Raw genomic sequence first — 17508 nt, forward strand, 5'->3', positions numbered from 1 at the left:
ATTCTCACTTTAAAGTCAGAATTCTGAGAATAAAGTCAGAATTCTCAGATGACATGACTTTAATGTCAGAATTCTGTGATTAAAGTCAGAATTCTCACTTTAAAGTCAGAATCCTGCCAACCTTTTTATTTTCTCTTCACTGTCCCTAATCCTTTTCTGTATTTATGGAACCCAAAAGTACTTGAATAAAGATGAATACTCTTAATCAGACACATCAAATCCCATAGTTGCGCCATCGGACTCACCAAGAAGAGCACCCCGGCGTCCTTGAGGCCATACGAGAACCTCTGCAGGTACCAGATGCGCACGTCGTCCAGCAGCAGCGAGTTGAGCAGCTCGGTGGGCATCATGAGGCAGAAGTACGCGTCCAGGATGGCCAGGTTGAGGATGAACACGTCCGAGGTGCACGCGTCGCTCTTCTTGGCAGAAATCTGCCAAATGACCAGGCCGTTGCACGGGGTGCCCACCACCAGGTTAAACACCTTGACGCCATAGTAGAAGACGAAGCCGTACGGCGCCACGGCACACATCTGGTACTGGTACCACAGTGGGGGGCCAACCGCGCCGCTTGAGTTCATCTTGGAGGTGATAGACGTTGATGGGATGAAAAAAAAAAAGGGAGGGGTGGGGGGTAGCCGTCAGTTTCTTACATCGGATGCACAAAAATAAAATGTCAAGAATTATTAGAATGACATTTTTCTTACAAAGGCATTTTTTGAGTTACACTGCATCGTTAAAGTTATGAAATTAACATTGCCATCAAAACATCTTCAAGTGTAAATATGTGGGGAAAAAAGAAAATGCACATTATTAAAATAAGGGAAAACAATTTTAACAAAGTTACATTTGAAGAGAAATTAAGTGCCTTAATGAGACAATTGTTTATTGTTTATTTAAAACAACATTTTCAAATTATTTTACAAAAATCACCTTATGTTATAATAATATATTTGGGGATATTATGAGTAAAAAAACGCACAAAAATGGAGTTCTTACCTTAACGGCGTTTGCAGCTGCTTCAAGTTAAACGCTGTATTGGAAACGAGAACTTTCTGTGCGGACCATCTGCATAAAAACACACTGCACATGAGATGAATTCTTGCCGGTTGGCCATTGGTTGGTCCGGTAAACAAAAAGGGGCGTCGTCAGGCTCTCATAGCCACCTGACGTTATCTTCGCGTCGTCTGTCCGAGTGCGTTGGCAACCAAAGCTAATCCTGGGTCTGCGTGCCTCTGGCTGTTTGCTGCAAACAGGTGACGCAAGCTGAGAAATCCAATGCAACGTCTTACCAGCGCGCTCGAGAAGAAAAAAAAAAAAACGCCTGCTGGGAATAAAAAAAACAAACAGTTAAGCAATTAGGATTGAAATTGGTGTTAAGGGTGCAATAAGTGATGCAGTGTCCTACCTGATCCAGTAGATGGCTCCTGTCTTGTTTTTAAAGTTTTCCTGTGTATATATTGAATACAGAGTAGTGTTTCTGTGGTAAGCCAAACATGTGCTGTGCAAACTTAAAAAGGGAGTTTGTGGCTAACATTAGCATAGATACCTGATATTTAATGCAGAATATTGTTTCAGTGGCAAAATGAACACATGCAGTTTACGTTTCCGTAGAGTCAATGGCTAACATTAGCAGCCTATCGCTACAGGCATGTTTTGTACTTAATGCAGAGTAGCGTTTCAATGGCAAAATTGTGTGCAGTGGGACCCAAGCAGCTAGCTGGCTAGCCACTTAGCCATGTATTATATTTATTAATATATAGTGTTTCCATGGTGTAATGTGTGTAGTGGAACCCAAAAAGTGGATTACACAGCTAACAATAGTGTTAGCAGCTAGCTACTACAGGCATGTTTAAAAATTTTTTTTTTTTATTTCAATACAGTATAATATTTGAAAGTTATTTATTACTGTCGTTCTTCAACTCTAATGTGTTTTAATGTTCAATAAAACAGTCAATAAAAACAAAAAGTGGATTATACAGCTAACATTAGCGTTAGCAGCTAGCTACTACAGGCATGTTTAAAAAAAAGTTTTTATTTCAATACAGTATAATATTTGAAAATTCTTTATTACTTTCGTTCTTCAACTCTAATGTGTTTTTATGTTCGATAAAACAGTCAATCAATAAAAACAAAAGTTGAAATTAATGTGTGCGGTGCAGCTTAAAAAACTGAACTCATGGCTAATAGTGTTAGCAGCTATAAGGCTAGCTGCAACAAGTATGACACATTTTAGTCGCCTTTAAAAAATATATATATATATATATATATATATGGGAAGCTTTTTTCTTTTTCTTTTTTAATACGATCTATTCTATAATGTAATGGCAAAACACATTTAGCAGTTGAACAAAGATGAATTTATTTATTTCATACATTCAAGAAAGTGAGTAGCTTGAATATAATATTCAAAGCATTGTTATAAATAACCTACCAAATAGAATACATCAGTTCCAGACGAAATACAATTGTATCTTTGTAGCATAATGAACTCTTCCCATACAAACTTTACTTGTCAAGCAAACAGAACTTTTCAAACTGCATGAAAATAACACATGTTCTACACGTTCTTTAAGAACAGTATGCTTTCCTTTCAAATAGCTGCAACAATTCATTTTCAGCAGAATTAACCTGTACTTCACTTCATTAGAAAACTCACGGGTTTCGCGGAGAAAAGTGTCATTCGAATAAGATAAACATGAATAATTAAAAAAAAAAAGCTAAACTTTTTTGGTGAGGGAATTCTACAACCTCATCGGTCATCTTCAATATTTAAAAAGTTGTTTTTTTGCTAAGACGACACTGAAAATAGTCAACAATATAAAAACAAGGATACAGTCAATTATGAGAATAATGTAATAATAATAACGTTATTTAGCAAGAAATAAGGACTGAAAATCTGAGAAAAAGTAGTACATTTAAAAAAAAAAAAAAAAAAAAAAAAAAAACAACAGCCCAAAAAAACCATACCATTAATAATTTTAAGAGAATAAAGTCCTAACAGCAGGTCAAACTGAGGCATTGCATTTGTAAAGTTTAAAAATTCAAAATGATTTAGGTCTTTAAAACATTTTTTATTTTATTTTATTGCTGGCGGTGGGCAGAATCCTCACTTTTTTTCAGAAACAAAAATGTCATTAACATGACATTGTTGTCAAGCAGAGCAACCGATTACCAACACTTTAGAATCATATGTAAAAAAAAATTGAAAAAAAAAATAAATAAAAAAAAAGAATCATATGTAAAACTAACAGACCCATTTGGGGACTGACAAATAGTATCTATTTTGAACAAAAAAAAAGAAGAGGTTTCTGCCCGACAATGACGATCCATTTTTACAATTATTTTTATTTTTTAAATTTATAATAATAAAAGTTCTGTGATTGACTGGCGACCCTTCCTGCGTGTGCCCCACCTCTCGCTCAAAGTCAGCTGGGATAGGCCCGTAATAGTGCAAAAAACAACAACAAGAAGACAGTTACTAAGGTACAACTTGTTAAGATAAGAATAATTTTTTACTATTACAAAAAAATGTACCTTTAAGAGACTACACTCATTACTTCATGAATCAAATTTTAAAAAAATACTCTAAAAAGCTCTGAATCTGATGAGAATAAAGTTGTAATATGAGGGAAAAAATGCATAATTTAGCAAGGAAAAAAGTCTAGAACAATGTGAATTATCAGGAAATATAATTTGCAATTGATTTTTAATACCACATTTTGCATTAAAAAAAGGTTTTCTATTCTATATCTATTAAATTATTTTAGTAAATTTTTTGGAGTGTTTTTATTCTCATCACATTACTACGTTATTCTTCCACTACCCTGAGTAATTTTTCATTCATAATTTTTCTCTATTTAATATATAATTTCCCCGTAATATGTCATACATCTTGTACGCCATTTATAAATTTAACACAAGGCACAAGTTTGCAAAAATATTTTCTCTCACATAAAATACATTTTCATCTTTCCTGACTTTGCGTTCATAGAAAATTCAAGTGCTTTTTACAAGGTCAAAGAAGAACAGTCATCATGCATCCACATGATGCTAGTATTTTAAAAAAAAGAAAAAGTTTTCAAGTATTTAAGTACCAGGGACAAAATGAAATTTTTGAATGGGTGTGTATAATTTTGAGTACCAGCTTTGCTATGGTAAAGGTATATTGACATAAGGTCATGTTTTTCAAAGTTCATCAACAATATTTGAAGCAGCGCCAGTGCGGCCTTTTGCGGTGGAACTCACCACTTCATCCATCGTCGCAGCTGCCAAGGTACCGTGCACTCGGAAGCGGTACAGACACGTGTACTCTATTTGACCCCAGTTGCTGAGGACGCGCAGCTCCGCCACGTGGTAGATCACATCGCTGGGCTGCGTCAGGCGAGAGCAATGAAAATGCATGATTTGCGGTCGAGCGTGTAAGCAAAGCAGTTGCTCGGCTCGGAAACTCACGGGCAGCTCAAACGTTTGCGTGGGTTCGCCGTCCTCGTCGTATGTGTACGTTCCCAGCAGCGTTCCTTCTTCCGCCTCGTCCTTCAGTCCCTGAGGGAGCGAAAGCAAAAAAAAAATCACACAAGCTATTTAGCGTTAGCATTAAATGATGAATTGTTTACTGTACGGCAGAGTGAGTTAAGACAATCGGCCAAATGATGGCTTGCATCTTGAAAAACTGGTGGCAATGTTTTGAGGGACTTACGTAAACCTCAAAGTCCTTGAGTGCTGAGTCAATTCGGCCAGTGGGGGTGTTTTGACGCGGCACGTGATCCAGCGTCACGTGGGTTATCCTTATGGGGTGAGACAGGGCGATGACGAGAGTCCCGTGGGCACCGTGAAAGGCCCAACATTTGCCTGGCAGCATTGGCTCGCCCTGAAGTGAAGAGAAGGCAGGACTGGGCTTGGATGGGGTAACCTCGGAGCAAAACCAAAATCAGGAAGAGGGGACGATGATTACCTGAATGACAGTGCGGGGGCTCTCCGTCGAGTACCACAAGGGGAATCCAAACAAGCTGATACACGCTGAGCGGATGTGATACGTTTCGGAACAGCGGGTGCTGATCACGCTGGCACCTGAACATTACACACACAAACTATAAAATGGTGCCCCATACAATGCAACAGGTGACATGGGATAAATAGAGATATGCTATAGCTAGCTCATTCACTGCCATTGACAGCTAAAGACGTCAAAAATTCATTTAAACAATTTCTATTAGTTTAACTGTTTGTTATTTTTGTTAACAAGAGTATGAAAACCTAGATTTTTTTTTTTAAATATTTAGAACAGATATAAAATTTGTGATTAATCATGAGTTAACTAGTGAAGTCATGCGATTAATTACGATTACAAATTTTAATCGCCCGATGCCCCTAATTTTTTAATAATCTTTTCTTAAAAAAATTAAATAAAAAAATTTAAATTATCGTTGTTGTTGTTTGGTTTTTTTAATAATAAAAATAAAAGAAAATAATTTTAAATTACCTTTATTTTTTAAAAAGAAAAGATTGTTAAAAATTAGCGGCATCAGGCGATTACAATTTGTAATCGTAATTAATCGCATTACTTCACTAGTTAACTAACTAACCAAATTTTTAATAATCTTTTCTTTAAAAAATACAAAAATAAAATAATTTTAAATCATCTTTTTTTTTTTTTTTAATTAAAGATTATTAAAAAACTAGGGGCGTCAGGTGATTACAATTTTTTTTCGCAATTAATCGCATGACTTCACTAGTTAACTCACGATTAATCACGCATTTTATATCCGTTCTAATACAATAAAAAAAATCTAGGTTTTCATACTCTTGTTAACAAAAGTGGGAAAAAATGTTAAACTACTAGAAATAGTTCAAATGAATTTTTGACGTCTATAGCCGACAATGGCAGTCAATGAGCTCGATACAAACATTGTGTAAAGTGTCTTACCTTGAGTCTCCAGAGCAAAGTCAGCCATTTTGTTAGCAAAGGGCTGCGCGTACGCTGAGGAGACTCCTTTGTCCTGTAGGTTGACCGCATTACGCACCTGTGTGATAAGCAGAAAAGACAGCCGACTTTTTAATGCTTTTTGTGAGGCTTATTCCAAAAGAGGGACGTTTATTAACGAGGGGTTACTTATTCACTGCTTTTATTTTGTTGTCTTTTAGTATTTAGCTCCAGTGCTTCCTGGGTGCCTTTCCTCACATGGTTTCTCTGTGCACTGATAATGTTTGTGTGTGTGTGTGTGTGTGTGGTCTTGTTTTTGTTACATAGTGGGGCCAACATATTGGGATTTCACAGAGCTGTGGGACCCACCCGTTCATGTGGGGCCATTTTGCTGGGCCCCACAAGTTTATTCCTCTTTTTGAGGGTCAAGACTTGGTTTTAGAGTTTAGGTTTGAATTGGGTTATGGTTGAGGTTAGGGTAAGGAATGGGGGTAGGCAATCATTTTTGATGGTTGGGGTTAGGGGAAGGGGCTAAGAAATGCATTATGTGAATGAGATGGCCCCACAAAGATAGTAAAACTTGTGAGTGTGTGAAGGGGGATGGGTGTTTTTTTCTTTTTATTGTATTATGGATGTTTTAATTGTTTAGCACCTTGAGTTGCATTTTAATGTATGAAAGGTGCTATATAAATAAAGTTTTATTGATTGATAAAGTTTCTCCAGCTAACTTAGCGTAGCAAAGCTTGCTGCCTGTGTCTCATCAAAACACAGCTAAGTATGTCTACTTCGGCTCATACTAGAGTAATCCATGGAATAGATAAGATAATCAGTTGTAAAAAGATGTGTTAGTGACAGCCCTAGTTTCAAGCATTCAGTGGATTTGAGAGCGGAAGCAAGGGCTTGTTTTTTTTCCCACAGTTTTGAAGCGTCATCATATTTGCATGGTAATTTTTTTTTTAATCATTCAGATTTGGAAGGGTTGTTAACACTTTTTCTGTGGTATGTCAAACTTCTATTTTCACTCTGCATGGATTATAAACACACCCCAAATTTTTTTTTACAAATAACATGTTATTTCTACAACTAATAAAAGTTTCATGTGAACAGATTTCCATTTCCATTATATCCTGAATGGGAGCAAATCCAATCCGAAATCCAAACAAACAAGAGGTGGACCACGGTCCCGGAACAGACCCTAAGACGTTTACCTGGATGTGGTCAGTGAGCCACTTCTCCATGGCCTGCTGGAGCTCCGGCGTCAGCTGTTTTTGGGCGGAGATGTCAGGACAAGGCAGTGTAGGAGGTTGTGATTGGATGGACAGCAACTCCTTAGACAACTGCAATCAGAAAGTCATTTGGGTTGAACACAGCAAGCGGGGGGGAGAGAAAAAAAAAATCCACATTAGTTTCTTAACCCCTCCATTACCTCGGCAATCTGGGTTTCTAAAGCTTTCATTCTGACACTATGGCCTGCGAGGGACTGTAAATCCCGCTTTTGATCATCCATCTTCTTGCTCAGGACGGTGACCTCCCAGTCCAGATTCACCGCACTATTGGACTCCACCGTCTTCACGTGGTCCCTCATACTCTGCATCTCCACCTCAAATTGTTCCCTCATCTGAAACAGGAAAGAATAGAGAAATGACTTAACTGAATACTACAGGAAAACAAAAATCACTTTACGGTGGATCTAAGAAGTCTTCACACCCCTGTTCAAATGTTTTTTGTGTTATAAAAAATTTTGCCAAGATAAATAATTTCTAGATTTTTCCACCAGTATTGTGACCTAGAATCTGCACAACTCAATTGAGAATTTAAAAATCTACTTTTCAGGAAGTAAAAATTTGAAATCAATTAATCACACACTTTAAATTGCCTCTCGTGAGCCCCATTCAAAATTCAGATGTTCGAGTAGGCTTTTGTGGATTATTCCTTTGCATGCTAGCCAGAATTAGTATAGTTTTGGATTTTGTTTTTTAAATTTAGTTAGTTTTAATTAGTTTTCAGGGTCATTTAAAAAAAATGCTTAGTTTTAGTTTAGTTACTTTCTTTACTTAATTTACTTACTTTACTTAATTCTTTACTTAATTGAAGTAGAAGCTCATGCAAAGTTATACTTTTACCTTGTAAAGAAGCTCCTGATTCTGCTGCAGATCATTCTGCGAAAGCACAAACCACAAAGTCTTTCCACTCATCCTTCATTAAATATTTATTATATGTTGACTTTCTTTTCTTTTTTTTTCTTTTTTACACAGACAACCTGCTTCTTACCAAAATATCTTGCACCTTTGCTTGTATATCAGCAGGAAGTGTGACAGAGTCCTGGAGAGTGGAACATTTTTTTTTTATTATTAATAGCTGGAGTGGATCTGGTAATTACTGGTCACTTATTTTAAGCATGTTTATTTAGTAAGTGTCCCTCTAAGATCAATTGCGTGCAACCCATTCTTTTGTGAATATACAGATGGAAGGATATGTGTGCCACCCATTTCTACAGTATAATTTAAATAAAAAATATAGAGAGAGCAAGATGGCTCAAAACTGCTTAAGTGTTCAAAATCTACCCTTTTTTTCTGTCAAAATCATAGCTACATGAGTTTACTTAGAAACATCCCTCAGTACCAAGATCAAAACGATACCTTTGCTGATGTGTTAGGAGGAGGAAGTATAATGTTTGGTAGAAGCCGCTGCATGAATTTGTTGGTCTGTGACTTGGCCTTTATGACGTCCATGAGCGTGGAGAAAGGAAGCCACAAGTGAGGGAGGAGCCAAACACCTTGAGAGGGGGAGCAGAAAAGCAAGCAAATATGGCTGAGTATATGGAAGAACATGTACTGAGTAATGTGTGACACTTACAGGCAGCCGCAACAAAGAGCAGGATGAGGACAATGCACATTTTCTTTGTTCGGGCACTGATGAAGGATCTATAAACTGCAGGACAAGAAGACAAGTTAGTTTAGGGGAGTTTCCACACGCACTTAATCACTTCTGTTTAACTCATTCACTCCCAGCCATTTTCACTGAAGCAACCCCCTTCGCTCCCAGCTGTTTTATTGGATTTTGACTGATTTTGCAAGGCCCACAGAATATTGTGTTCTATTGCTAAAAAAAAACATGGATCCTACCAAAAGAAAGACTAGAGTCTCTTCTTTCATCAGGAAAAAAAGTAACTGTTTCCGTTTTGTAGCAATTAGCATTGGAATATAGCTAAGTTTCATCATTATTAACACATCTCTTTAAAACAGTGGGGGAAAGAGCTTTTTGCAAAATGGCCCTGGTTGATCTCGTATACTCTACTGCCACCTGCTGGCCTGTTTTTGTAATAATGACCATTGCTTCAAGCATTCTCTACAGTTTAGAGGCTGCATCAAAGCCATCAAAAACGTATTAATGTCTTTGGGAGCATGGTAATATTTAAAATAGAACATATAAATAAGTTTTAGGGAGCAAATGAGTTAATATTACATTTGTGGAATATGAGTTATGCAGCAAAATCCAAACGTTTCTATCCATCTTAGGGGGCGGCCATTTTGCCGCTTTCTTTCGACTGAAGATGACATCACAGTTGCTCAGGGCTCAGGCAACGGCCAATCACAGCTCACCTGTTTTCTGAAGCTGAGCTGTGATTGGTTGTTGTTAACTTTGTGACGAAGGCACTCGCTTGTTCCAGACTTTCCAGAAGACTGTAAGCGGTGTGCTAATGTGCACTTTAAAATGCTTTGCGACAAGAGATGGGAAAAGTACTGACATTCTCTACTAGAGTAAAAGTTACTTGTGTAAAAAACAACTTTGGTTGAAGTAAAAGTACTCGCTCAAATAATTACTCAAGTAAAAAAAAAAAGAAAAAAGTACAGGCTCTGAAATGTACTTGCCGAGTAGAATTAAAAAGTATTTTCACCTGATGTTTCCTTCTATATCAATTTGAAAGATATTACGCAAAAATGGGTATACGGCGGCCAATTGACTCTCTGACTTGCTATCAAGTTCAAATGATGCTCTGTTGCGGCGGCACGCATCGCCCTCATATTTACGGGTTGTTCTAATCTAGCCAATTGCACATGTGATGGAGTGTCGCAGAGCCATTCACAAGCTGGGATGTAGAAGACCATGTTTACGCTTCATATGATGGGCGGAGCCACGATACATTAACGGCTGCTTTTTCCTCTAGGTCTAGTATTTTCATTGTTTTCGTGCATTTAAAAACAAAAGTAACGGCCTTGTTTTGAAAATGCTATCAAGTAAAAAGTCATGTTAAAATGTAACGGATAAAAAGTAAAAATTATGCTAAAAAATAAATAGGAAAGTAGAAAGTACTGAAAAAAAATACTCTGGTAACTTCCCATCTCTGCTAAGCGACACACAAGCATACACTTCATACCAAAAGTGGTCAGATGGTTTATCTTTGCAGTCAATGTTGACAGCGAGTCTGCAACAACAACAAAAAACACACAAAAAGTGCGTTACTCTACAGTTGAGTGAAATACAGAGCACACATCGCAAACAAACGCAAGTACTCACCCTTCACACCACAGAGGGCGCTGTTGAGTCGCTGTCTGTACGCGACAGCGGGAGCCACTGGGGCCACGCTGTTACTTTTGGCTTTCCTGGTGCTGGTGCTGGAGCTGGCCTTTGTGGTGGTGGTGGTGGTGGAAGGTGTTGGAGGTTTGAGGCTGATGCCCTCACAGGACGAGTATCCCGAGCTGTCTACGCAGTTCTTATCCTGATCCTTGTTTTCCGATCGGCGGTAGACGACAGCCTGGCCGGAGGTGCGGATCCTCTCGGGAGGAGGCAGTGTTGAGCGGGTGGCGATCTGGTATGTGGTTGACGACGCCGAGATCAGGGCAGGCCGGGCGGTGGCCCTCGGGGTGGCGTAAGACACGCCCCCCATGGTCAGGTCCGTCTGGGTGCTTAGGGAAGGTCTGCGGGCTTTGAAGAAGACATTTTTAACGTCACTATGGGATTTGTGTTGACATTTTTTGGTCCAATAGAACATAATGGAAACAAGCAAAACAAAAAAGCGAGAGAGAGTAATGATGATGACATGTTGAATCTGTAAGATTACCGAATGAACAATACTGAGCTCTCTCCAAAAAAAAAGAAAAAAAGAACATAATCGAAACAAATTAACAGTGGATGAATTAACAGTTTAGAGGTCATGGGTTCAAATCTGGCCTATGGCCTTCCTGTGTGGAATTTGCATGTTCTCCCCATGCTGTGTAGGTTTTCTCCACAATCAACACTTGTGGAGTTAATCTTTTACACGAGTACTTTTGTGTTTAGGGCCACATTATAAAAAAAAAAATAAAAAAAATTAAAAAAAAGGTAATTTGTAGATAAAGTGGGCTCCAGGTGACGGAGTGTATAAAAATGTGTATGTAAGATATACCCCCCAAAAAATATGTATTTTTAATAATATAACAATTCATTCTCTATATTTATATTTTTATGATTTAGAATTAGATATTTAACCAATTTTATTTAAATATAGAAAGAAATACAGTATACAAAATTGTTAATCTATTGATGTTATTATCCTTAATAAAATAATTAACTGATTATTTAATGTGATAAGTGAATTAAAAAAGTAAATTGATTTTAATTATAGGTTAATTATTGAATGTGGAAAAAATATACCAATCATTGCAAGGTATCATTAGTCGCGACGACTGCAATACCTCTTGTTGCCGTTTTACAGTCTGGGACGATAAATAAAAAGGATATAAAAAAATTGCAATTAATTTCATGCAATTTTAAGTACAAATGCTATATTGGGATATGTCGGTCTTTATGTAAAATTATGTAATATATATATATATATATATATATATATATATATATATATATATATATATATATATATATATATATATATATATATATATGAACTAGTGGTATCAATACTTGGTATCGGTCTCGGTCTGAAAAAAATGGTATCAAACATCCCTAACTATTATGAATTTTGCTGCGGTCTCGCTTATGGTTTCACATGACGTTATAAACGACACCTGTTCCGATTTTTGTACCACGAACATTTCAGTTTAATTGAACAACTTTAGATGTTTCTGTAGTAATTGTTGGCTTTACACACTGACGTTTGGTGGAAGGCGACTGTACGCTGCTCGAGCTGGTGGAGGCGCGAGTGACGGCCTTGCGGGTCCCCACTTTCTTCTTGAACACTCTGAAGAAAAACAAAACAAGCATCAGAAAAAGCAAAAAACAAAACAATTGATCAAATGTTACGCAAAAGTTCGCGCCACCGTTACTCACTTGACGGGGTTCTCCCGATACGAAATGTTGGTCACGCTACTCGAGTCGGATTCGTCATCCGAGTTGTAGTAGCCTGTGGACGCCAGGCGACAGCTCCTGCGAGACATGACTAACAGAAAGACAAAGTGGAGGTTTTATATGCTGGAAAACATGTATGTGAAGCTACACAAAATTCACAAAATACAACAATCAATCATTGTAACATGTCCCAATTTTGTCAATTTACCTTTTTTTCCCATAAATACATACTGTGTCTGTTAAAAAAATGTTTTTATCAACGTCAATCACATTTATGGCAATACTATTCTTATTAATGACAGTATGATTAAATTAGCGATTTCTTAAATTAAATTAGCAACTCAACATGATTTTGGGGAGATTTATTGTTGTTGACCACTCCAACAATTATCTTTAAAGGAGAAGTCAACCTTAAACATTTTTTGACAATACATTTGACCTCACTAGACTAAACATGACATTCTGATTAATATTATATTTGTGGAATATGAGTTATGTAGCAAAATCCAGCCGTTTTTATCCATCTCAGAGGGCGGCCATTTTGCCACTTGCTGTCGACTGAAGATGACATCACAGATGCTCAGAGCTCAGGCAACGACCAATCACAGCTCACCTGTTTTTTGAAAGTGAGCTGTGATTTGTTGTTACCTGAGATCTGAGCAACAGTGATGTCATTTTTACCCGACAAGTGGCAAAATGGCCTTCTGATATTGATAAAAACGGCTTGATTTTGCTGCTTAATTCAAATTTCACTAATGCAATATAAACCAAAATACCGTATTTAGACTAGTTGTAAAAAATATAATAATTTGGATTGACTTCCCCTTTAAAAAGAACGATAATTGTCCCCCCAAAAAGTTTTTGGGTTGACTTCCCCTTTAACTCATTCACTGCCCCAATTTTTTTTTATCGCGTCAGGCAATTATTATTTTTTTAATTATAATTAATTGCATGACTTCAACAGTTAACTCACGATTAATCACAAATTTTATATCTGTTCTAAATGTACAATAAAAAAAAAAATTCTAGGTTTTCCTACTCTTGTTAACCAAAGTGGAAAAAAAATTAAACTAATAGAAATAGTTAAAATGATTTTGACGTTTATATGGCAGTGAATGAGTTAAAAAAGAACGATTCTTTAAGGTCAATCAGTTTTTGATCCAATTACAACATGCAGTTGTATCTAATATTGTGTCCAAAGAATTATCAAGTCAAACATACAGAGAGAAGAATGGAAGAATGTTCATTGTGGCGTCAGACAGAAAAATCTGACAGATGCTATGCTAATCTTGTTCCACAATAATCCAGCTAATCTACAGGAGGAAATACTAACACAAAGAGACCAAAGAAACAATCATAAGCACATACAAATATGCACCAAGAAGGCTTGAAAAAGGCATATAAACAAGACATATATATATATATATATATAAATAAAACACCACACACAAAGCTTGACATACTAAACATCCTTACATCATAGGAACCATATGAGGAAAGTAAAAAAAATAAAAAAATGCCATCACAATGTAATACAATAGCTATTTAAGACAAACTTGCTTGCTACTGGGGGGGGGGAGGGGCTTATGATGATTTCACGATTTCATCAGCATCTCATCAAGTGATCTTTCTGCTTGCGGCTTTTCTTTCAAACGCAGCATGTGACCCTTTATTGCATCCCATCGAATATAATGGAATCATAGTTGGAAGGTCATCGCATCTAATTTAAAATCTCGAGTCATTGTGTTGGTAGATAGAAATTTGCAATATTTCTTAAATGTAATGGGCCCTTTATAGACAGCTAAGAATGCAAGGAAGTGACATGTCAGAAATGAGTAGCAGGAGATGTGACGAAAGGAAGTTGCGGTGGCGTACATGCACCCAAAAAATAGGGACAGGAAGTCTGTGCGAAAGACCAACCTAACACAAGTCGAGATCGTTCCATTACAAAGCAAAGAAGAACAAGCCGACAACAAAAAATGTTAGGCCCACTAAGAGACAAAAAGCATCAATCAAACACCCATCATGCGTTTGCATGTATAGCTTCCCACACCATGTTAACACTTGGGCGGAGTAAATTGGCCACCACCCAAGAAGATTTTAAGAAAATTTTATATATATATTTTTTTTACCTCATTCACTGCCATTGACGGCTATACACGTCAAAAAATAATTTTAACTATTTCTATTAGTTTAACATATTTTTCCACTTTTGTTAACAAGAGTGTGAAAACCTAGAGTTGTATTTATTTATTGTACATTTAGAACAGATATGAAATTTGTGATTAATCGCCAGTTAACTAGTGAAGTCATGCGATTAATAATTACAATAAAAAAATGTAATCACCTCTTGCCCCTAATTTTTAATAATCTTTTTTTTTTTTTTTTAATGAATTTATGGCAGTGAATGAGTAAAAAAAAAAAAACGTGTCGCGACCAGATATACCACATATAACATTAGTCCGCTGTCACTCACTTGTGGATCATGAGGTTAAAGGAGACGCAAGTACTAAGCATGGCAGGCACTGAAGGGCTGCAGGAAGGAATGGAAAAACATGAATGGGTTTGCCGTGCCTTGACCAAGCCACAAGTGGCTGGCAAACATTTTTAAATCTGTGGCAAACGTGCCGGAGGGAATGAGTCACACAGAGCGAGTGAGTCATCTGTATGTTTGAAAAAGAAAAGTACAGTACTGCAAAAATCCTGATGTCAATTTGAATGTGGACAAAGGAGCTACCTTGAAATTAAAAAATAACTACACAAGACAAATTCACAATTGTACAAATTTAGTCGTATGATTTTGAGGGGGAAAAATTCCAGTCATACAACCGTAATCTAAAAAATGCACCAATTTCGTTCTCGAATATGTACGATTTTACGTATACTAACTTTCATCTAAAAATATGACTTTCTTGTTGTACCCCAATCCTAAAATATACTTTATTTCTCAAAAAATATACAACTTTATTCTCATAATATTATCATTTGACTTGTAATAAATATGTTTTTGATTTTAAAAAAATGCTACTTATTCGCGAGAACATACGACTTTTGTCTCGAAAATGTATAACTTTTTGATCCCAGAAACATGTGACTTCCCTGTACAAATATTATGAATTTAATCTAATAAATATATGCATTTTTTTTTTTTGAAAAAGATAAGAGAAAAGAAAAGATAAATGTCTCAAAAATATAAAACTTTCTCATAAATTATGACTTGGAAAAATATAGTTTTATATTAAAAAATATTTATAAACGTTTTTGTAAAATAAAAATAGAATTCTCAAATTCTTACTTTTATTTTTTTTTTTACAACGGGCTTAAAAATATACTTTTTTTCTTACAAGTTTTGGCAATATCATAACTAATGTAATATACTACTTTATTAAAAAAAAAAATCTACAAAAGAATTCTTGAAAATATACTATCAAACATATACAAAAATATTACTGGTTCTCCCTCACAAAAATACGGCTTTATTTTCGTGAGATTATGACTTATTTAATAAAAATATCATAGTACTTTTTTAAATTAATTTTTACACTTGGAGGAGGGATTAGTTTTTGTCTCCAAATATGACCATCAGTAAAGTAGCCTGTTGATGCAGTGACATCATTCGGCTTGTCAACAAAGACAAGAAGATACATACAAAAAAGTTGTATTAATTATTCAATATACGTCATTAAAATGACGCAGCCCTCTTTAATAGTAGCGTTAAAATAAAAAACATTTAAACACGAAGACAAATGCTGAAAAATGTCACGACTACTTTAGATAAAACTAGCTCCGTTGCCTGCTAGCTAAACGACACCAAAAAAAAAAAGAAAAAGAAAAAGAAACGACAGAAAAAACAGGAAGAGGAGAGAAGAAGACAAAAAAAGAGCATTTTGAGTATTTAACTGAGAAATGGGACGTTAGCGTGTCTCTTAACTTACCTCAACAGGCGGTGTGGTCTTGTCCAAGTTGCGAAGATTACAAATTTTGACAGCACTCGAGTCAAGATAAGGCAAACAGCTACTTCCGGTAAAAAGCTCCAAAATAAATCTGTTTTAACTTTAACGAGCTCTTTTCTGCTGACTGGTTAGCATTAAAAGAACATATTATTCACGATCTTGAGTGATGTTACACAATGTCATCGTTAAATACAATAGGACAAGGCCATTAGTCGTGTTTAGCGTTATAAACGTATGACGGCATTTCCGGTATGTGACAGAGTCACGATGGAAACTTGACGTACTCTGTCTATCATAAAAAAGGGGTTTTACTCAGCTGCAGTTCAATTATTCGACACACGGGGTCGCCATCGGCCCGTCAATCACATTGTAGGTGTGAGGTAGTGTGTTGGCAGCAAGGAAAAAAAAAGATACTGTGCTATCTTTAAATATTGTATATTTATGTGAGTTCGGGAAATGTATGCATGAATATTAAAAGCAGATTAAAACAATTAATGAATTAATAAACATAAATTTAAATTATATAATGTATCATACAAATAAGTATTTATGTATTACTACCATCAACAAACACGCATGCACAATTATTTATTGTCAGTATAAACTACAAGTATATCATTTCATGGAGTTATTTATTTAAAATACAAGTAATACAATTTATTCATTTTTAATTCTAACAATTGTACTAATACAATTAATTTTTATCCTTAACAAAAACAACAAAATAGTAAATTATACATCATCAGGATTAACATAATAGTATTTATTTACTGTATTCATATTGATTATGAAAAAATGTCTATTATATAAATATAGTATATTACATAATTAGAATATGAATTTTATAGTTCTATTTATTGCTGTTTTTATTTTATTAGGGAAGTTTGAAATCACTTTTTTTTTCAGACCAATACCAGTACAAGTACTCAAGAATTGAGTAATAGTCACCAATAGGATGTCAAATACTGATCCCACTAGTACATAAAATTCCCACAAATAAACAATGACAGATTATTTTAAAGAAAGATCTATATATATCTAAATATAGCATTTTCCTTAAAAGTACATGAAATTAATGGCATTTTTATCTTCTTCAAATTTCTATTCATAAAACAGCCACAAGAGGGCAGCCGAATATTATAGGGCACATCACATGAGTACTGACACCTTAAAACAAGGCTGCTATCAGCACTGAAACAATACCTGATATCAATACTTGCCCATTCCTATAAATCATACAACAAAATCATTAACACATTGTATATAATGTAATTATTCACGTATGAACTCATTATTTTTCAATTAATCAAACGAGTAATTTACATATAGTTTAATTAATAACGGTATGTG

The 17508-nt window shown here is 35.7% G+C and overlaps 1 protein-coding gene across 3 annotated transcripts; it reads right to left on the reverse strand.

Moving 5' to 3' along the window:
• Positions 1 to 434: 434 nt before the first annotated feature.
• On the reverse strand, positions 435 to 16323 carry LOC144055793 (uncharacterized). 3 transcript variants are annotated; one of them, XM_077572111.1, is made up of 20 exons: positions 16141 to 16323; positions 12188 to 12296; positions 12013 to 12098; positions 10439 to 10846; positions 10299 to 10346; positions 8777 to 8851; positions 8560 to 8696; positions 8192 to 8242; positions 8044 to 8079; positions 7347 to 7538; positions 7129 to 7257; positions 5924 to 6020; positions 4952 to 5067; positions 4697 to 4867; positions 4453 to 4542; positions 4246 to 4371; positions 1406 to 1446; positions 1164 to 1321; positions 997 to 1065; positions 435 to 578 (listed from the first exon to the last, which is right to left on the reverse strand). In XM_077572111.1, exons 2-19 carry the CDS (start codon positions 12292 to 12294, stop codon positions 1019 to 1021), a joined length of 2115 nt encoding a protein of 704 aa, XP_077428237.1. In that variant the 5' UTR covers positions 12295 to 12296; positions 16141 to 16323; the 3' UTR covers positions 435 to 578; positions 997 to 1018. The 3 variants fall into 3 exon arrangements, with proteins under 3 accessions (XP_077428237.1, XP_077428234.1, XP_077428235.1); XM_077572108.1 differs by having other exon boundaries at positions 997 to 1321; XM_077572109.1 differs by lacking the exon at positions 16141 to 16323 and adding an exon at positions 14682 to 14785 and having other exon boundaries at positions 997 to 1321.
• Between the last annotated feature and the right edge of the window lie 1185 nt (positions 16324 to 17508).

This window comes from Vanacampus margaritifer, chromosome 7 (assembly GCF_051991255.1).
Source record: "Vanacampus margaritifer isolate UIUO_Vmar chromosome 7, RoL_Vmar_1.0, whole genome shotgun sequence".
Taxonomy (NCBI): Eukaryota; Metazoa; Chordata; class Actinopteri; order Syngnathiformes; family Syngnathidae; genus Vanacampus; species Vanacampus margaritifer.